Source organism: Schistocerca nitens, chromosome 3 (assembly GCF_023898315.1).
Source record: "Schistocerca nitens isolate TAMUIC-IGC-003100 chromosome 3, iqSchNite1.1, whole genome shotgun sequence".
NCBI classification, from domain to species: domain Eukaryota; kingdom Metazoa; phylum Arthropoda; class Insecta; order Orthoptera; family Acrididae; genus Schistocerca; species Schistocerca nitens.
In genome coordinates, this window is record NC_064616.1 from 553,778,779 (window position 1) to 553,801,040 (window position 22,262).

At 43.0% G+C, this 22,262-nt stretch overlaps 1 protein-coding gene across 3 annotated transcripts in view; it reads right to left on the bottom strand.

The window, feature by feature from the left end:
* Positions 1–22,262, bottom strand: part of LOC126248461 (cytochrome P450 4C1-like) — a 269,044-nt gene that overhangs the window by 107,629 nt on the left and 139,153 nt on the right. For all 3 annotated transcript variants that reach the window (XM_049949466.1, XM_049949464.1, XM_049949465.1), the window contains one exon: positions 12,193–12,368. In XM_049949466.1, the coding sequence (XP_049805423.1) occupies positions 12,193–12,368 (176 nt within the window). The remainder of the gene's footprint in view (positions 1–12,192; positions 12,369–22,262) is intronic.

The window sequence follows — 22,262 nt, forward strand, 5'->3', positions numbered from 1 at the left end:
CGAGGCCTATCCAATGTGCCAACTTATAACTAAATCTGAGGGGGGTGCGATGGGGAGGTTCCTTTGTAAGAAGCACACAGCCAAGTTCAGGAAAAGATAGGTCAAATCTCCGTTCTAACATTTATATATTTAATACAGTAGTTGCTTTTTGCAGCGTATAAGACGTTTTTATTCTCTGTTTCAGCTCACGTAAATCTTGGACGCTACACAAATGTGAAATAGTTTTCCTAAGCACTTTGTGATGCGCTAGGTTCTTGCCTATGTCGTATTTCCATAAACAATATCCGTAGGTGAACCTGAATCTAGGTCGTAAGTTGGTTCAAGCGGAAATACATCTTTATTCTCGTAGCGCAGGCCTACCTTACGGTAATACAACAACGCAGCCTGGTCCCAGACGCATGCTTGGCAGTGTTTGCACCACAAATGCTGTTTCCGGCCACCGTGATCTCTCACATTCTAGGGCATTTCTCGAATTTTTTACGACAGGTTTCAACGTCAACATCAACGAACGCTATATCACAGTAATTGTCTTCTCAAGAGCTATCTAATGCAGTTACAAAAAGTATACAGTTCCATGTCACAGAGATGCTGAAGGAACTGAAATGGCCGGCCGAAGTGGCCGTGCGGTTAAAGGCGCTGCAGTCTGGAACTGCAAGACCGCTACGGTCGCAGGTTCGAATCCTGCCTCAGGCATGGATGTTTGTGATGTCCTTAGGTTAGTTAGGTTTAACTAGTTCTAAGTTCTAGGGGACTAATAACCTCAGCAGTTGAGTCCCATAGTGCTCAGAGCCATTTTTTTGAACTGAAATGGCAGACTCTTGAAGACAGACGTAAACTTCCCCGAAAAAGTCTATTAACAAAGTTTCAAGAAACAAGTTTAAATGATTACTCTAGGAATATACTACTCGCGCAGGGGTAGTGAGGATAAGATTAGAATAATTACTGCACGCACAGAGGTATTCAAACACTCTTCCCGCGCTCCATACGTGATGGAACAGAAAGAAACCCTAGTAACTGGTACAATGGGACGTACCCTCAGCCATGCACCTCACGGTGATTTTCAGATTGTAGATATAGATGTAGATTTAAAGAAATGTACTTACTTTAATATCTCAGTTGATACCAGCGCTACAAACATTTACCGAACAAAAACATACGTGCGCCTCGAGGCTCTAACATTTACCAAAAACCGCGTTTCGACATGTGTAACCGTTAAGGAAATAAAAGTGGTGTTACGTCTTACTTAACTCATTCCGAATATAATTTTTTTTAAATTTATTATCTTTCGGAACGTGCCATTCAACCATCCAAACACAGGACATGTTATATTATAATTAGATTTGACAATTCATAGTGACATTATTTTAAGTTGTATCCAGGTACAATGTAAAATAGGACTAACAAAGGACTGATTCGACATAAAACAAGTTTTACAATCAGAGTATACTAAAACGAGTAACAAGACGAAAATGTAACACAGAATAGATAGTATTAGTATACTACAAAAATCCTACTGCTAACACAAGAAGAAATAATAAATCGCCGTTGGTAGACGTTTAAGATATTCCAAATTGAGTCCAAATGAATGAATATTTATCTAAATTATGAATAAAATGTTCTTTGTATGTCCTGTAAGAATTGTTTCAAAAAGCTCCGGATATACAACTGAATATTTGTCTAGGTCGATGATTACCTAATTTAGAGGCTAAGCTTCCATGGCCTGCAGAGTAATACGACAGGATACAGTCAGTTAATTGCACTTTGGTCTTCCCCTGGCATCCTAACACCCAAACCTTCAGACGTCAGACACCCAGTTCGGTAGCAAACGTTGTGTGTCGATAGAGTATCAACCAAAACACCGATTTAGTTCGTGCTGTGTGCTGTCGTCCAGTACAACATGTGTAAATGCTAACTGAAAGTAACACCAGAACCACGGAGTACGGGAAATTAGTATTTGTGACAGAACCTGTGAAGGGCTCTGGTAGGTGAGCTGGTAGAGCATGCGATCGTAGTGCTAATGGTCCCAAGTTCAAATCCCAGCACTGGTGTTGTTTTTTTTTCTATTTTTACAGTTTACGCGTGAAATTGTTGTATGGGAGAACATTTTTCTGACATGTGAAAGGACGTTTCGGAGTTTGTAGCACTATTCTTTTAGAAGTCTGTTTTCGTTTCGTTAGTTGAAAGTTAGAGTACATTTGTACACATAGGTGTGGTGTTATACAAATGTATACTATAGGTTTGTTACTTTCAACTAACGAAGTGAAAACAGACTGCCAAAAGGACAATGCTACAAACTCCGAAACGTTCTTTCACATGCCAGAAACATGTTCTGCCATATAACAATTTCACGCGTAAACTGTTAAGAAACTTCAAACTCTTTGTTTTGTTGTTGTTGATCTCATTTTGTTCGTTATTGTTTGTTGCATTTGTTCGGGGCGGACGTCCCATGACACCTGTTCAGATTCATCGTTGATCCTTCGGTTTTTTATTACAGAGAGCAACTAACCCTCTGATCGAACACGCTGAGCTACCGTGCCGGCAAATCGGGACCGTCAACACGACGACCCAACGCGCTACCAGCTCACATACCAGCGACCTTCTCATTCACACCTCACAGATACGCTTTTCCTATACTCCGTAGTTCTGGTCTACTGGACGATAGCACACAGCACGAACTAAATCGGTGTTTTGGTTGGTACTCCATCGACACACAACGTTTGGTATCGACCTGAGAGTCTGACGTCTGGTGGTTTGGGTGTAAGTATCAGGAGCACTAGTGTAGCAGCATAGGGAGCTATATCTTGATATTGGCACCGTTGACAAACACGTACTGTAGCTTATACGTTGCTTCATCGTTGAACGCGAACAAGATTTGGAGGCTACTTGGGAACTGATGACCAAGATCGCGAAGATAACTTGCAAGGACGTTCGTGTGATACGTGTTCTGAGGATACTGTAGAAATGGAGGGTGACAATGACTGAATATGAAAAAAGACATAAATTCTGCATGACTCGCTTAAGTGTCGGAACATCGATGCTGTCGATGACCTCCTGAATAGCTGGTTTCAGCTCAGCACTGGCTATGAGGTTATTGCTGTGCACTGTCTTTAATACAGCCCCACAAAATGGAGTCGTATGTGTTCAGATCCTGAGAATATGGCTGCCAACTGAGGCCCATGCCAGTGGCCTCTGGGTATCCCCAAAGTGCTCCTCCAGGACAGCAGTGCTCCTGCTTCGATGGGGTCGAGTTCCGCCTTGCGTGAACCACATCTTGTCGAAATCAAGGTCACTTTGGATAATGGGGATGAAATCGTCTTCCAAAAACCTTCACGTACCGTCCGTTAGGTACCATAAAGGAATATAGCATCGATTATATCGTGACTGGACATTGCGCATCACACAGTCAACCGTTGAGGGTGAAGAGCGTTCTAGATCGCGAAATGCTGATTCTTAGTCCCCCAAATGCGCCACTTTTGTTTATTGACGACCCTATCCAAGTGAAAGTGAGCTTCGTCGCTAAACTGGCTGGTTCAACTGGCTCTGAGCACTATGGGACTTAAGATCGGAGGTCATCAGTCCCCTATAACTTAGAACTACTTAAACCTAACTAACCTAAGGACATCACACACATCCATACCCGAGGCGGGATTCGAACCTGCGACCGTAGCAGTCGCGCGGCTCCGGACTGAAGTGCTAGAACCGCTCGACCACCGCGGCCGGCCGTCGCTAACCAAACCATCAAAGTTCTGTTCGTTAATTCTGTGGACAATCGTGTTGGCGAAACACAACCGTTTTTCCATGGCCCTGGGGCTTAATAGTTGATAGGTTTGAATTTTGTATGGGAAGAGCTGCAGGTCTTCAACAACAATTTGTAGCAGCGTCTCCCAGTTGATGCTCACCTGTTGTGCAGCTCGTCTGATCAATTTCCTGGAGCTGTTTTGAAACATAGCGCGTGACTTTAGAGGTTTTCAGGTGTTTTCGCCCTTTTTGGACGACCAACATTACCAACACTGTTATCATGAATACTACCTGTTCTCTCAAACTTGCAAATCAAATTCTCGATTGTTAGCACACTTGAACTGGTTGTATTTAGCTTGAACTCTGTCCAAACTTCCTTTGAGCCGCAGATGGGTTGCTATTTCTCGCATAGTAGGCTTTCACAAGCGCAATACGCTCAGGCACGTACCGTGACACATTCATGTGCAAATGATCGGCAACAACAAGGCGCGTGCGGTTGCACATACTAATTCCCATCACACCCTGCGGTCGAATGCGCAGCTTCAACGTCCTATCGCGAACCGTTCAGAAGTGATGACGATTTTATTTCATATAGTTCAATAATTGTCACCCTGTATATTCTTTGGATATTCTTCCCCTCCTCAAACGTATAGAGGGTTGGCGTTAATGTTGAGCCGATAGAGGCGTTGGTTGAACTTCCAATGATTAAATTTCAGCCGTGCTGTAATTGTCGTGAAGCTCCTTGATATTTGTGCCTTATCATAACATGGTACTCTTGGGATCGTGGAATGAACTAGTGCGTAGTGACTGCCTTTGATTTTAGATGTCCACGACCATTCTTCCTGCCAGTCTGAGGACAACCGCCGGCCGCGGTGGCCGAGCGTTTCTAGGTGCTTCAGTCCGGAACCGCGCTGCTGCTACGGTCGCAGGTTCGAATCCTGCCTCGGGCATGGATGTGTGTGATGTGCTTAGGTTTAAGTAGTTCTAAGTCTAGGGGACTGATGACCTCAGATGTTGAGTCCCATAGTGCTCAGAGCCATTTGAACCATTTGAGGACAACCGCTTTCTGAGCATGGGTATCATATCTGTGAGGAAGTTTATCATATTTAATAGCTCCAAGCAGAGACACCTGCTTTTCTACGGCATCTACTTTCTCATTGCCAGGTATCCTAGAATGGCCTTTCATCCACACCATCACGATGTTGCGACAGTTCCTCTGCACTCGAAACACAATCGACAATTGCTGCCACTATGTGGTTGGTAGAACTATGATGATGGTTTGTAATCAGTTGTAGGCCTGAGGTACTATCACACAGGATGACCATTACGTCTGACGTGGACGTCTGTGTGAACAACAGGGCTTCCAAAATGGCAATCAGCAAGGATGTCAATAATAGTGGAGTGTGGATCCAGCTTGAACAGGGCTTGTTGTTTGCTTCGTGGTACCCAATAAGCACTTCGAGCGTCTTTACTAGACTTGGACCCATCTGTATATACACTCCTGGAAATTGAAATAAGAACACCGTGAATTCATTGTCCCAGGAAGGGGAAACTTTATTGACACATTCCTGGGGTCAGATACATCACATGATCACACTGACAGAACCACAGGCACATAGACACAGGCAACAGAGCATGCACAATGTCGGCACTAGTACAGTGTATATCCACCTTTCGCAGCAATGCAGGCTGCTATTCTCCCGTGGAGACGATCGTAGAGATGCTGGATGTAGTCCTGTGGAACGGCTTGCCATGCCATTTCCACCTGGCGCCTCAGTTGGACCAGCGTTCGTGCTGGACGTGCAGACCGCGTGAGACGACGCTTCATCCAGTCCCAAACATGCTCAATGGGGGACAGATCCGGAGATCTTGCTGGCCAGGGTAGTTGACTTACACCTTCTAGAGCACGTTGGGTGGCACGGGATACATGCGGACGTGCATTGTCCTGTTGGAACAGCAAGTTCCCTTGCCGGTATAGGAATGGTAGAACGATGGGTTCGATGACGGTTTGGATGTACCGTGCACTATTCAGTGTCCCCTCGACGATCACCAGTGGTGTACGGCAAGTGTAGGAGATCGCTCCCCACACCATGATGCCGGGTGTTGGCCCTGTGTGCCTCGGTCGTATGCAGTCCTGATTGTGGCACTCACCTGCACGGCGCCAAACACGCATACGACCATCATTGGCACCAAGGCAGAAGCGACTCTCATCGCTGAAGACGACACGTCTCCATTCGTCCCTCCATTCACGCCTGTCGCGACACCACTGGAGGCGGGCTGCACGATGTTGGGGCGTGAGCGGAAGACGGCCTAACGGTGTGCGGGACCGTAGCCCAGCTTCATGGAGACGGTTGCGAATGGTCCTCGCCGATACCCCAGGAGCAACAGTGTCCCTAATTTGCTGGGAAGTGGCGGTGCGGTCCCCTACGGCACTGCGTAGGATCCTACGGTCTTGGCGTGCATCCGTGCGTCGCTGCGGTCCGGTCCCAGGTCGACGGGCACGTGCACCTTCCGCCGACCACTGGCGACAACATCGATGTACTGTGGAGACCTCACGCCCCACGTGTTGAGCAATTCGGCGGTACGTCCTCCCGGCCTCCCGCATGCCCACTATACGCCCTCGCTCAAAGTCCGTCAACTGCACATACGGTTCACGTCCACGCTGTCGCGGCATGATACCAGTGTTAAAGACTGCGATGGAGCTCCGTATGCCACGGCAAACTGGCTGACACTGACGGCGGCGGTGCACAAATGCTGCGCAGCTAGCGCCATTCGACGGCCAACACCGCGGTTCCTGGTGTGTCCGCTGTGCCGTGCGTGTGATCATTGCTTGTACAGCCCTCTCGCAGTGTCCGGAGCAAGTATGGTGGGTCTGACACACCGGTGTCAATGTGTTCTTTTTTCCATTTCCAGGAGTGTACGACGCACGCATCGTGATAATGAGACAGGAATGCCACTGCCGTTGCTTTAGTTGGGTCCTAGTTTTGACATGTTTAACTGGTCCTGACATCAATCTGCAGAGTCATCGTTTGGTATGGCCAGTTGTAGTACCTGTCTTATTACAATGATTCCATGCAACCGACCGACTTCATTACCATGAATTATTTCAGAGTAAAACGATCCTAACCAAAAGGGACAGGGGATGAGTGCCAAACTTTGTTAGTAACTCGGATCTAAACCTCACAATATTTCTGTTTTCAAGGAATGCAAGTCAGTCTTACACAGTTTTCGAGTGAACATTGGAAACTGAACTGCATGGAACCGGCATTTAGAGTCAGGTACATAGCAAAAGGCAATTGATCACAGAGGCATATGGAGCTTCACAGCTTCAATGGTCCAAACTGCAGAGAAATTGGACAGTAACTGGTTGATGTGTGGTCCGATGAGTCGCGATTTCGTCTCTTTTCAAATGATTAAAGGCGATGCGTGCGCCGGCGGTCCAAAGAGGTGTTTTATCCGCAGGTTGTGTAGGGTTTCGTGATGTTTTGGGTGTGTTTTTCGTATCATGACCGAGACCCACTCATGTAGGTAACCGTCATAACGTACCGGGACGTTTATTTCAACATTCTAGGTGACCAAGTGTTGTCTTTTCTTCTACATTTTCATGATGAACATGCTGTGAGCATTCTTGCCGTCCAAGAAGCGGCAGCAGTGTTCGCAGGACTCCTCAATTACGTTCACGTTCGAGGAACACTCGAGAATATCGTGCTTCGACTGGCCCTCTAAATCACCCGATCCTAACCCCACAGAACATGTTAGGGACTCTTTGGACAGTGGGTGAAACGTAGCCATAAGCATAACCTCAGTTTAGAAGGTCTATGGCGTCTAATCATCAGTGAGTGGATTCAGTTGGAAATGTTATACCCGAAATATCTGTGGACCCTCTTCCTTTCCTAATTGCCGGCCGACGTGGCCGTGCGGTTAAAGGCGCTGCAGTCTGGAACCGCAAGACCGCTACGGTCGCAGGTTCGAATCCTGCCTCGGGCATGGATGTTTGTGATGTCCTTAGGTTAGTTAGGTTTAACTAGTTCTACGTTCTAGGGGACTAATGACCTCAGCAGTTGAGTCCCATAGTGCTCAGAGCCATTTGAACCATTGGAACCTTTCCTAATTGATAAGGCCATTATCAAGGCGCGAGGTGGTGTTAAACGGTATTAGCCTTACGACACTTTGGGAGTGAAAATATTTTATCCATTGTGCACATCGCGTTATTAGTATGTAACATGTAGTAATAATTATTACCCTCACTTGTATGGGTTTATATGATTTATTGTAGATATCACGAGAACAATCTGTAAAGAGAACAAATAAATAAAACTCTTCTCATATCTCTGAATACAACAGTTTGTGTAATGTTACAGGTAGTCGGTAGGCCTCATTCATTTCTGTAAGACATCTGTGGGATCACAAAACACTCAAAAGCAAACCAAGAACTTTAGTGACCATCGTATCTCATATACCGTGTCAGTTAAATGCAGTTAGGCGTGACATGGATTCGACAAGTCCATAGTAGATACCTGGAGATATGTGGCGCCAGATGTGTAAACACAGGCAGTTTCTATAAATCACGTGGTCGTTGTATGCGTGCACGGGGCTGGCGCCCGATAGTCTCCCAGGTGTGTTCCATTGGGTTCAGATCTAGCGAATTTAATGGCCAAGACATGAATGAGAGTTCACTATCATGCTACTCAAACGGCTGCAGCACGTTTCTGAACTTGTGACATGGACTGTTATCCTGCTGGAAGATGTCATTGTGAACGGGGAAGGCATGCTGGTGGTCCGCAATATTGTTCATGTAGTCCACGGCTGTCATGGTGTCTTCGATTACTACCACAGATCCTACGGAATCCCGCGTGGATGTCCCCCATAACATAAACTGCCTTCGAAGGCTTGTGACCATGGTGCTCTGCATGTATCGAGCACCTCTCGCCTGGAAAATGGCGTATTTGGGCATGTCCATCGGCCTGGTGTAACCATGTTCAGTATTGTTCTCTGAACAGTGTGCTCCGAAATATATGTACCTGCACCAGATTTGTGCTGTTATCACACATGCCACAGATCACCGGCCATTCTTTACAGAGCGTGCAAGCATACTACTTCGACCTTCCCTGATGAGAGTCAATGATCAACAACATCTTGTCGATTACTTGTGATTTTACAGTTCTTCAAGCACTTTACACAGACTCTAAAGATACTAGTAAGCGCACAGCCTACCAGATTCACCGTTTCCGGGATAATCGTTCCCAGGCGCCAAGGCCATAACAATCTGCTCTCAGCCACAGTCGGTTATTTGCAATCCGCATCTTAGGCCGGGCAGTGGTCATAACATTTTGGCTCATCGGTGTATGTAAAAGGAATAAATCTACTATTAAATGTAAGGTATATACGCAGGGAAGTATGGGATAGAACTATCTTATGAGCGACAAAATAAAGAGTGTACTAGTAAGATGACCTGAAAGACGTGCATGTCATTCGCTGTGGAGTACTGAAGTTAAGCATTCAGCTGTTGGAATTGCTCGTTGCGTCTTTAAGGAAACTGGAATTCTGTGGTAAGGTCTTATGGGACCAAACTGCTGAGGTCATCGGTCCCTAAGCTTACACTTTACTTAATCTAACTTAAACTAACTGACGCTAAGGACGACACACACACCCATGCCGGAGGGAGGACTCGAACCTCCGACGGGGGAAGCCACGCGGACCGTGACAAGACGCCACAGACCGCGCGGCTACCCCGCGTGGCTCCGTCTTTAAGAGGACGCATGAGTGTGACAGGGTAGCGTAAATATATAAGATTTACAGTAACTAATTGGACGGCAAACTTGTGTTACAATCCAGAAGACAAATTCAGAATTCAGAAGCACACAACGATGCTAGCCTAGGACAATGTTCTAACAAGGGGATGTCATGACTTTCGCATCTTGGATTTACTACAAACTTTGTATCTTTTTAATAGTCCAGGACTCAAAATCGTCTACAAGTAGTAAGGCGTACTACTTAGGTGACTTCAAGAAAATCGCAAGAGAAGTTTTAAGCGTCAATGATGTACCGGTGCATTGCGGCACTGAGTACGAGCTGGCAGAGGTCATGCGGTCAGCGTTCAAGCTCCTTAAGCGGTGGATCGCTGGATCGAGTCCCGTTCATCTATTTTTTCTTTTAAATTATATTTGTTTTAACACTAGTCACATTACTTGGTACACATTACATTTGAAAGATAGTATAATGATGACACGTTAATTTCCCTGAACTTTATTGAATTATCAGTGTTATTTGGCTGTTTACCAGTTTTTATTACAGCAACAAAAATTATGCTACTTTTATTTCTCTAGCCAAGTTAAAAACTTTATCAAGCGCCTTCAGATTTGTTCATATTTGATTGACAACGAACGAGAAATTGTTTCTCGTGAAGGTGTTATTAAAATACATTCAATGCCACATCGCCAATTTTAGCCATCGACAGTTACGACACTATTGCGTTACGCGTGGTTTGCATCCAAATTATTAGAAGAAAGAGCAAATTTTCAAAATGTCAACCAGATTTGTTTTCCTTAGAAACTCTGAAGATTCCTTGTGCATGCTGAAAACTGCATTCATTCGATGTAGTAGATGCCGTTTTAATTTGTGTCTGTATGAAGAATACTATCCTATAACTTATAATGTTGAAAGCACATCCGGCAATTAATCTTACATTATCATCATATTCTGGCATATTGTAACTCACTATATTAGTGAATGAAGGTATTTACAGCATTATTTATCGATGTTTGACTTGAGCTTTCAAAGTTTATATCTCGTCCTTGAAACCTGTGTCTGCAGATCGAAACGTCTTGATCCAAAGCATTTCTCGGTACTATACTCGATTGTAGGTATTAGGGATCTCGACAGTCACGGTAGGAATACATTTTCAGGAAAAAATTTGTGTTTGGTCGTTTACTTGTTCTATAATTATGAGTATAATACTTGTTGCAAATAATAAAAATTAGCAGACAACTAAATAACATTGGAAATTCCATAAAAGTTCAGGCAAGTACATGTGTCTTTTAATCATATTACGTTTCAGATGTAATATGTACGAAATAATATGACTAGTGTTGAAAGAAATGTAAATTAAAAACAAAAGAAAAGAAAACATGAACAGGACTCGATCCAGCGAGCCACCGATTGCAGTGTTTGAACGGTAACCACATGATCGCCGCCAACTCGTGCACAGGATCGCAGCGGATTGGTACATAGATGACGCGTAAAACTTCTCTTGGGATTTTCTCGAAATCATCTAAGCTATATGCCTTGCCGCTTGCACATTATGGTGTCCTAATGGACTACTAAAAGTGTACGAAGTTCGAAGTAAACCATGATCCGAACTTCGTGGTCTCCCCTTGTAAGACAGATAATAACTACTCTGTCTATACATGTACTCCGCAGGCCTCTATGAGGTGTTTAGTATTGAGTACATACGATGCTAATTTTATTGATGGCAGATACAGTCAATCACATTTAAAAGCAAACTAACTGCGAAAGGTATTTCAGGAGTGGGGAAGGCATTCCCAACACATATTACCAATAGTAAAACCTATGAATAACGTGTATTAGTAATAGAAGAATCTATGAATAACATTACTGCTGTATGTGAATACAGAAAAGTAGCAAAATTCGTTTATGATTCTGCACTTTCATCTACTGCACATTACAGATCGTGACATTTCCAACAATCCCAGTGAATTCACGTCTCGGCAAATGTTTACGATTGCACTTGAAGGAACAATTTGTACTAATACTGTGGTACTTTTGCATCAGAATAAAAGAGGTTGCGGCTCTGCTATCTTTAGCCGATAATGGAATTTTTGGTTGCAAATTGATCTAAAGCTTTCAATCTTCCGTTATTATTATCCTAGTATTGTCTTTAATCTCTGCAGTAATAAGAACTTCCGTCGAAGATTGCTTTCATTGTTCTTTACCACTGTGAACAATAAATATGCTACTCCATGAAAAGCCGCTTATAACTGTTGTTCGAGTAACTTTTATGGTGCTTAGAAACAATTTTAACAGTTCTGGCTTAAACTGAAACTGAAAAAAGATGGATTCGTTTTTTATTTGAATTTATAAAAATTTAAAAGAACGAAGATAACAGTTGAACATACCGTCGAGATGTATGGTAAGGAAATCCGACATGATTCATTTAAAGCACCGCCCCGGCTCTCGTCTTAAACGATTTTGCGAAATAAAGAGAAAACTAAATCTGAATAGCAGGACAGGAAGTTGATCCTCCGTCGTCCGGAAACGAGTTCAGCGCCTTAGCACTCTGCCACCTCGCTCGGTGAAATACCATTGCTAATTTTATGTTACAAAAAACATGGGTATCTATGATTTCCGCGTAGAAAAACACATTCCTAAGAATAGCTAAAAAAAGTTTATTTATGTTTCTTATGATATAATAGCAAATAGCAATAGATTTCTTACCGAGTGCATTCCCTTTTCCGAATTCGAAGGTATTACCAAGCAACGGCCAGCCTTTAGGTCCTGGAATATGTGCAAGCCTAGATGCCAACTGTTTCTGCGCTTTCACCAATTTCCAAACCTGCTGGATCACCAGAACGACGACAACCGTTGCTAGAATGTTCACCACGATATCCATCCTGCGAACAGAGTTTATTAGCAGTGACAAATATGGTCAACGAAGTTTCGAAACTAGCAAGAAAAAGAGAAAAGATCGATTGCTGTTTAATTCAAACTGAAAAACTGCATTCGAGTTATAGGCAAACAGAATACACTTGCACTGAAAAATTCCCAGACGCTTAAGAGAGACAAAAGAATATGCTAACAGCAAATAATAAAGAGAAATTTTAAAATTTTTCGTTTAACTTTTCATACAGGCTTCCGCTGAAATGGGGCATTCATGTTGATATAGTCATACGCTTATCAGTAGAAAGATTCCGTCTTGTATCTGAAGAAGTCTCTTCATACCGCTTGTAGCATGGCTTGAGTTTAGCGTTCCCCTGGTAGGTATTTTTTCTGACATATGGGAGGTGTACAAAGTAAGGAGTGACAAACGTTCTCCGTGCGTTGACCCACATTTGATGCAGCGCTCTTCCCGCGACAGTGTTCACCTCGTATTGATCGCTGATGGGACCACAATAAGATTACGGTGCGGCCTTTTACCTCAACGGCACTAATTCAGTATTCACCAAGTTAAACAAAACACTGTACTGTTTCATTAGAACCTGTATCGGAGTGATGCCTTCTACATCGATCAATACTTGTTTTTTGGAAACAGCAGAAATGCCTCTCCATATACGGCGGCAGGTCATGGGGGATAAATTAATATTGCAGCAAATAAAATCTTTGGAGCTCTAAGTTGATCAGAAATTAACTGTCATACAGAACTTCTTCGAATCAGTTATTACTTACCTATCGAAACAAAAAATGCGCTACTGGATATTGACCGCTACTTAATACGAATACGTTCCTACCTCCCAGTTCTTCCGGCTAAACCAAACCAACACTTCAAAATTTCCTTTCTCTTAGCAACTCGCTTTATGTAATATCCATCTGATTCGTAATGTGAAACGCTAAACACCAACAACACTGGCCGAGCGGTTCTAGGCGCTACAGTCTGGAACCGCACGACCGCTACGGTCGCAGGTTCGAATCCTGCCTCGGGCATGGATGTGTGTGATGTCCTTAGGTTAGTTAGGTTTAAGTAGTTCTAAGTTCTAGGGGACTGATGACCTCAGAAGTTAAGTCCCATAGTGCTCAGAGCCATTTTGAACCAACAACACATTCTCGTCAACGATGAAAATCCAGAGTCCAGATGGGCTTCAAATTTTCGCCGAGTGGTCGACGACAACTGACCACTGTACATGTATAGCGCCTTCTTTCGTTGTGATCTCTAAGAAGAATGATCATTCATACTCCCCCAGAGTACGTCATTATTTGTCGGATAGGTTGACCTTTCCAGTTCGACAGGCTATCTGATCTAAACCGGATATTCCTCATATCTGACGCGGTACGTGTTCCAGTGGGTCACTACGACCCGACAACGCTGAGGAAGGTTTACGTTCATTATTTATATAAGAATATACAGCCTACAGTTGCAGGTGAACTTTATCGTTTACCTAGGTTTCAACGTTAGTAATAACGTCTTCTTCAGAACATAAAATATTATTTAAATGTTTGCCTAAAACAAGCCATGTCATAAGTCAACTTTATAAAACTTGATGCATAACCATAAGGTTTTGTCACTTCATTAAACAAGCTGTAGCAAATTCACTTTAAGCCCGTTGTATGGGCCTCGTCGTGTGACTAGAGACTCTTGTCTTAACAAATCTCTATTTGTAATGCGAATTGTGTCAGACATAGGGGATATAAAAATGAAAAAGCTGGCATACTATGCTTACTTTCATTCGATAATGTCATATGGGATTATTTTTTGGGTAATCCATCAAGCCATGCTAAAGTTTTCGAGGCACAAAAACGTGCAATAAGATTTATATGTGATGTGAATTCAAGAACATCCTGCAGAAGCCTGTTTAGGGAACTAGGGATACTAACTACTGGTTCCCAATATATTTATTCCTTAATGAAATTTGTCATTAAAAATATATCACTTTTTCAAACCAACAGCTCAGTTTATGGAATCAGTACTAGAAATAAGAATAATCTTCACAAGGATTTAAAGTCACTTACTCTTGTGCAAAAAGGTGTGCATTATTTAGGAACACACATTTTCAATAACTTCCCAGCAGCCATAAAAATCTGAACAACCAATGAAATTTAGTTTAAGAGAAGCCTAAAGGATTTATTCATGGCCAACTCCTCCTACTCCATTGCTGAATTTCTCAGTAGAACCAACATATATATAAATACAATCTAACTTCTGCACCATTTCAGTGCAGTAACGTGTTTGTTGTAAATAAGTATTGTAGGCGCTCTATTATATGTTTATTACCTTATAAATAAAAAACTTTTTTTTAATTTTAAATTCAGTGCATTAATGCGATCTTAGTGTTTGTAAAATAATTCTTTCATATAGTGTTCATTAAAAAAAAATGATTATCATTCCACTTGGGACCTGTGGAAGGTACATTAGCTTATTAGTTTCCGTTGTAAATATTTGTCATGTATTATTGTTTTTCTGACATGTTCTACATCCTGAAGGACCTCTTCACTATGGAGCAATTGGAATGAAAGTAAGTCTAATCTGATCTAATTTCTGTAGTCAATGCTGAGCGACGCTTGAAATTTTTTGTTACTTTTCTGGGGTTACTTTACTTACACTGTAAATAAACCGAAAAATGCTCATAATATTGTGTGTTCATAAAATGTATGAAAAGGAAAGCCAAAGGAAAATTTGGGATTGCAAATAAATTTCCAAATAAGGATGTACATACAGCGTCACGATGACTCTCTAAATACTGTTCCAAGAAGGAATTGCAATTAAAGCGTATAACACTTCGTATTACATTAGTTTCATTTCAACTTTCGAACAGCCCTCGGCAGCTGCACATGAACAGTGGATTCCTGGTATGGGTAAAATTGTCACGACGAGAGAGTAAAATAAACCACATCCCGAAAAGACAGTATGAAAACGTATTTCATTGTACATCTCCAGATATCTTCTATCTAATATTTGGCGGAATGACACGGTATGCATGGTTTACTGCCAGACTGTGCGATGAGAGAGAAACTTTTATGAATGTCAACCGAGTTTTCCTTTCTGTAGAAACTATAAAACAGCCACCTAATTGTAAAAATGCAGCGTTTATATCCTGTGCAAGATGCCGAGACGATAACTGCTTCCCTTGTTCCCACAAAGATATCACTCCTGCATGTGTATTTCATGAACTGAAAAATAAGAAAAGTATCTGATTTTGTACAATTTTAAACATGGCTGTAAGCCAGTAACCATACAAGAATATGATTTGCTTAATACACCCAATAGGTTGCAATAAAATTTAACTTGCTATGTTATCGACACCGACTATGGGCGTCTTCATCAGAACAACCAAAAACGATTACCTATAAAGATTACAAAACTATTGACATAGAGAAAAACCAAGAATAGACGATTGTTACACAGAGCAAATTTGTGAGGTGACTGTACTCACATGTCGTGGAGATGAAAACAGATTTACGAGCAAGATACTGTCGTCATATGAAATAACTTCTTAAAATCACGTTTAAGAACGATATAAAGATTACAAGTATTGAAAACTGATATAACAATGGTACTTGGTAAAAGTTATAGCTACATGGCGTAGCAGACTATACGCCGCTAAGAGCCGTAAGAGGAAACAGGCACTGGAGGTGGCATCACACAGAGGATCACAGGCCAAAGTTGCTACAATGTGGACATGAAACAAGTCGTGCCATCGATTAACAATCGAAGAAATTAAGCCCTCACATTAACAAAAAGTCAACAGCCACTATTATGCAAAATAAAAATGTATGCAGGACAATGGAAAAGCAAATATTCTATACATTTTGTGTGAAAACAAATTGCAACGTAATAACCGATGTGGAGAGAGGAAGACCATATTAGAGACTATTCTGAGGAAAACGAGGATTTAGGAGTTTGTAAGTAAGGGCATTATAGCATTAAAGAAATTTTAGTTATGTAGCTGCAACTGCTCATCATTAAGAGAAAGGTGCTCGAAAATTTCTAATTCTTCACGGATATTAGGTCTGAAGCCTTTCTTTTCTGTGTGCAGTAGAATGACGTCATGAACTTCTTGAGGCTAACTTTATGTTCGAAGTTCTCGTGTACATCTTACAATCCCTTCCTGGACTTTTATTTGGAATCCCAAATTTCCCTTTGCCTTTCCGTTTCATTTCTTTTATGAAAATATTAATAATTACAATATATTAAGTATTATTTCGATATATTTGGAGAGTAAGTAAAGTGAATATTTAAAGCAGAACAAGTAGAAATAGGGACTCGACCCACGACCATTGGATTACCGTCCTGTACTTTTCTGCTGCGCCAACTGCAGCCCGGGAACTACACTAATATACACTCAAGAGCCAAGGAAACTGGTACACCTGTCTAATATCGTCTACGGTCCCAGCGAGCGCGCAGAAGTGCCGCAACACGACGTGGCATGCAGTCGAATAATGTCTAAAGTAGTATTGGAGGGAATTGACACCATGAATCCTTCAGGGCTGTCCATAAATCTGTAAGAGTACTAGGGGGTGGAGATTTCTTCTGAACACTACACTGCAAGGCATCCCAGATATGCTCAATAGTGTTAATGTCTGGGAAGTTTGCTGGCCAGCGGAAGTGTTTAAATTCAGAAGAGCGTTCCTAGACCCATTCTGTAGCAATTCTGGACGCATGAGGTGTCGCTTTGTTCTGCTGTAATTGCCCAACTCCGTCGGAATGCATATGGACACGAATGGATGCAGGTGATCAGACAGTATGGTTACATACGTGTCACCTGTCAGAGTCGTAACTATACGTATCGGGGGTCACATAACACTCCAACTGCACATGCCCCACATCATTACAGAGCCTCCACCGGCTCGAACAGTCCCCTGATGACATGCTGAATCCATGGATTCATGAGGTTGTCTCCATGCTCGTACACGTCCATCCGCTCAATCCAATTTGAAACGAGACTCGTCCGATCAGGCAACATGTTTCCAGTCATCAACAGTCCAATGTTGGTGTTGACGGTTCCGGACGAGGCTAAAGGTTTGTGTTGTGCAGTCACCAAGGGTACTCAAGTGGGTCTTCCCCTCCGAAAGCCAATATCGATGATGTTTCGTTGTATGGTTCGCACGCTGACACGTTTTGATGGTCCTGCATTGATATCTAGCAGCAATTTGGGGAAGGGTTGCACTTTTGTCACATTGAACGATTCTCTTCAGTCGTCATTCGTCCCGTTCTTGCAGGATCTTTTTCCTGCCGCGGCGATATCGGAGATCTGATGTTTTAGCAGATTTCTGACATGCACGGTACACTCGTGAAATGGTCGTACGGGAAAATCCCCACTCCATCGCCACCTCGGAGATGCTGTGTCCCATGGCTCGTGCTCCGACTATAACTGCGCCAGACACTCGTTGTCTTACATAGGCGTGGCCGACCACAGCGCCGTATTCTACCTGTTTATATATTTCTGTATTTGAATATGCATGCCTATGCTAATTTCTTTGGTGCTTCAGTTTATTTTACTCTTGCCTCGCCGAACCCGGGCCAAAAATGTATTTTTTTTCTAAACACTTGGCCGTCTGGAGCTCCGACTTATATCATTCTCGTTTCTAGTCAAGCCCTGCACATACCATGAACTTGGACGGAATCGGTGATGACAAGTAGGCGCGGTCGTGTTGTAAGTCAGGTATCAGTAGCTCCACAATGACAGCGTCACCCGCTGCACGCAGTAATGAAGTAAATGAGGGCATAGCGCAGAGCTCATATCACATGCTTGAAATGCATTCTAAATCGCGAATATGGACAGCCATCAGCTGTATAATGGAAAGAAGTCAATGAAAATTTTTGCCGGAGTGTGACTGGAACACGGATTTTCCGCTTATAGCGAGCGGTCGCCTTTCCTTTAGGTTATCCAAGCACGACTCATGGCCAGACGCAAAATTCCATACGTCGCCAACCATTTGTCTTCAACCTGCACTCGAACATTCATTATGTATATATTGGGCCTACTAGCTATTTACCTGTGGCTTTGCTCATGTGTGCACGTGTCATATACAGGGTGTTACAAAAAGGTACGGCCAAACTTTCAGGAAACGTTCCTCACACACAAAGAAAGAAAATATGTTATGTGGACATGTGCCCGGAAACGCTTACTTTCCACGTTAGAACTCATTTTATTACTTCTCTTCAAACCACATTTATCATGGAATGGAAACACACAGCAACAGAACGTACCAGCGTGACTTCAAACACTTTGTTACAGGAAATGTTCAAAATGCTCTCCGTTAGCGAGGATACATGCATCCACCCTCCATCGCATGGAATCCCTGATGCGCTGATGCAGCCCTGGAGAATGGCGTATTGTATCACAGCCGTCCACAATACGAGCACGAAGAGTCTCTACATTTGGTACCGGGGTTGCGTAGACAAGAGCTTTCAAATGCCCCCATAAATGAAAGACAAGAGGGTTTCGGTCAGGAGAGCGCGGAGGCCATGGAATTGGTCCGCCTCTACCAATCCATCGGTCACCGAATCTGTTGTTGAGAAGCGTACGAAAACTTCGACTGAAATGTGCAGGAGCTCCAACGCGCATGAATCACATGTTGTGTGGTACTTGTAAAGGCACATGTTCTAGCAGCACAGGTAGAGTATCCCGCATGAAATCATGATAACGTGCTCTATTGAGCGTAGGTGGAAGAACATGGGGCCCAATCAAGACATCACCAACAATGCCTGCCCAAACGTTCACAGAAAATCTGTGTTGATGGCGTGATTGCACAATTGCGTGCGGATTCTCGTCAGCCCACACATGTTGATTGTGAAAATTTACAATTTGATCACGTTGGAATGAAGCCTCATCCGTAAAGAGAACATTTGCACTGAAATGAGGATTGACACATTGTTGGATGAACCATTCGCAGAAGTGTACCCGTGGAGACCAGTCACCTGCTGATAGTTCCTGCACACGCTGTGCATGGTACGGAAACAACTGGTTCTCCCGTAGCACTCTCCATACAGTGACGTGGTCAACGTTACCTTGTACAGCAGCAACTTCTCTGACGCTGACAAGGGTTATCGTCAACTGCACGATGAATTGCCTCGCCCATTGCAGGTGTCCTCGTCGTTCTAGGTCTTCCCCAGTCGCGAGTCATAGGCTGGAATGTTCCGTGCTCCCTAAGACGCCGATCAATTGCTTCGAACGTCTTCCTGTCGGGACACCTTCGTTCTGGAAATCTGTCTCGATACAAACGTACCGCGCCACGGCTATTGCCCCGTGCTAATCCACACATCAAATGGGCATCTGCCAACTCCGCATTTATAAACATTGCACTGACTGCAAAACCACGTTCGTGATGAACACTAACCTGTTGATGCTAAGTACTGATGTGCTTGATGCTAGTACTGTAGAGCAACGAGTCGCATGTCAACACAAGCACCGAAACCAACATTACCTTCCTTCAATTGGGCCAACTAGCGGTGAATCGAGGAAGTACAGTACATACTGACGGAACTAAAATGAGCTCTAACATGTAAATTAAGCGTTTCCGGACACATGTCCACATAACATCTTTTCTTTATTTGTGTGTGAGGAATATTTCCTGAAAGTTTGGCCGTAACTTTTTGTATCACCCTGTATACTACACGCATCTCTTTTTCCCCCTATCTATGCTCATGTCCTCTTCCATCCTCTTTCTGCTCATCCGTGCATGTCCGCTTGCATACCACCTGGAAGACATTCTAATACTACCTGCACAACATGCTCGTCATGCAGGACAGCTGACATGTCAGGCATTACCAGCCTTTTCACCCCTAGCCTCACCCCACCGGTGAGACTGACAAGTAACGAGTTAATATTGCTCTATCATCCAGTTCTAGGCTATGTTTATAATGTCAGATCCCTAGCTTACAGGGAAGTTCATTTAAAATTAAATGCGGAATTTGTACTGAACAGGCAGACAGACAAGAAAAGGACCTAATAAAAATAATGTTAAAAGCCACGCGCATACGTCAGAAAACTTGTGACATATTTCACTATAACGTAGTGCAGATTGCACCTTGATAGGTTTTCTAGTTCTCTATATGTTTGAGATGGCCTCTCTTAGCCGCCTCACCCTGTGTAGAAGGTGAAGCTCTTCAAACAGAAAGTAAGTTCACAAAATGCGTCGTGCTTAGCACAATGAATCAGCAATCAAAAAGTAAGTATTAGCATAATTTGTTTATTCTCAAGAAGAATAAACTTCCATTATCTTTCAATTTTTCAGACATTTGATAACATATTTTGGTACAGTTCCAAGTATGTGTGTGTGTGCGTGTGTAGTTTATGGGCACTATCAACGGCCAATTAATAAATGGTGTACGGTTGTCTGTTACGAATTTCCTCTTGGCGAACACATATTAATATTAGTTACATTATGTAGTAATAACAATGAAAGATAACGTACCAGGCATGTCGTAAATTGCTATAAGGAAAAACAATGAGTAAATTTTCGTAAAGGAGAATTAGTCGTAAGCGTCTACTCGTCGAAGCTGTCAGCAGCATTGGAAATTTTGATGGTTCGAATGGCTCTAAGCACTATGGGACTTAACATTTGAGGTCATCAGTCCCCTAGACTTAGAACTACTTAAATCTAACTAACATAAGGACATCACACACATCCATTCCCGAGGCAGGATTCGAACCTGCGACCGTAGCAGCAGCGCGGTTCCGGACTGAAGCGCCTAGAACCCTCGGCCACAGCGGTCGGCCGGAAATTTTGAGTGAAGAGGGAACACCTTCTGGTAAATTCATATTTGCACCTGATAAACCTAAAGCCATAAACAGTTGTAGGCAACTTATTCTTTCACGAAACTAAATGCTATGAAAATCTTATCCTAAGAGCAAATTTGGTGATGATCAACGCAGACTGTGTTACGCTTGTCCTCTATATACTAAGCAGAGGAAGCAACATATCAAAGTGTACACAGACTTGTTCGTACAGCGTAGTGCATGTAGCGCTAGTAAGCGACACTAGGAGGTGTGCAGGAGTCAGATAAAATTTTCAAACTGAATTTTCAAGTGTTATTCTAGGAAACCGGCTGACCTAGGTGTCATTTTACGCAGTGCTTCACACTCATTTAATAGAATTTCAAGCTAACTAAGAACCACGGCCTCAAAGAACCAAGCTGCCCACAGTTGTACATAAAAATATATGATACAGTTACGTAAGATTTACGGAATATTATGCACACTGTATTCCACATTCCTCCCTTAGATTACGAAGACACTCAGGCATCAGGAAGACATCTGGCCACAGAAAAGATGAAGATTCACGATGAGCAAAGATTCATTACTGTGGACCCTACAAACCGGAGTAAAAAGAAAAAATAGAAACCAGGAAAGAAAGACGGTCTAAACAGAGTTACATGTGGTGGAAGATACGCAGAGTCCCTAGACAACCTTCAAAGGCAGTAAATAAATCCATACAGAGTCCGAACGCTCCAGTCAATTTATTAAATCATCGCCTTTCGAGCACTAAGTCAAAAATGTGTAAGTGTCCGTGCACTGTTGCCTAGTTTCAGATGAAGAAATGAATCTGGATAACGGAGACAGAATCGCTCTCACACCAGGAAATAAGTAAAACCCGCGATATCGGGGTTTACATAGACCCGCGATCGTCGAGGACGTGAATAAGCGCCCTACCTTGACCGATGTCCCGTGCGGAAGCTATGACAGGCACATTGGTTCCTCGTGCGCAAGGACGCAGGCCAAGGTTACTCCATCTGCCTTGAAGTACAACTTTCGCTTTGCCAACATCAGGTATACTTTTTTGCACTGCGTTTTGTTTAACGTCATATATCTGTCAGACTGCTGACATTTTACTGATGATATGTTATTTTCAGG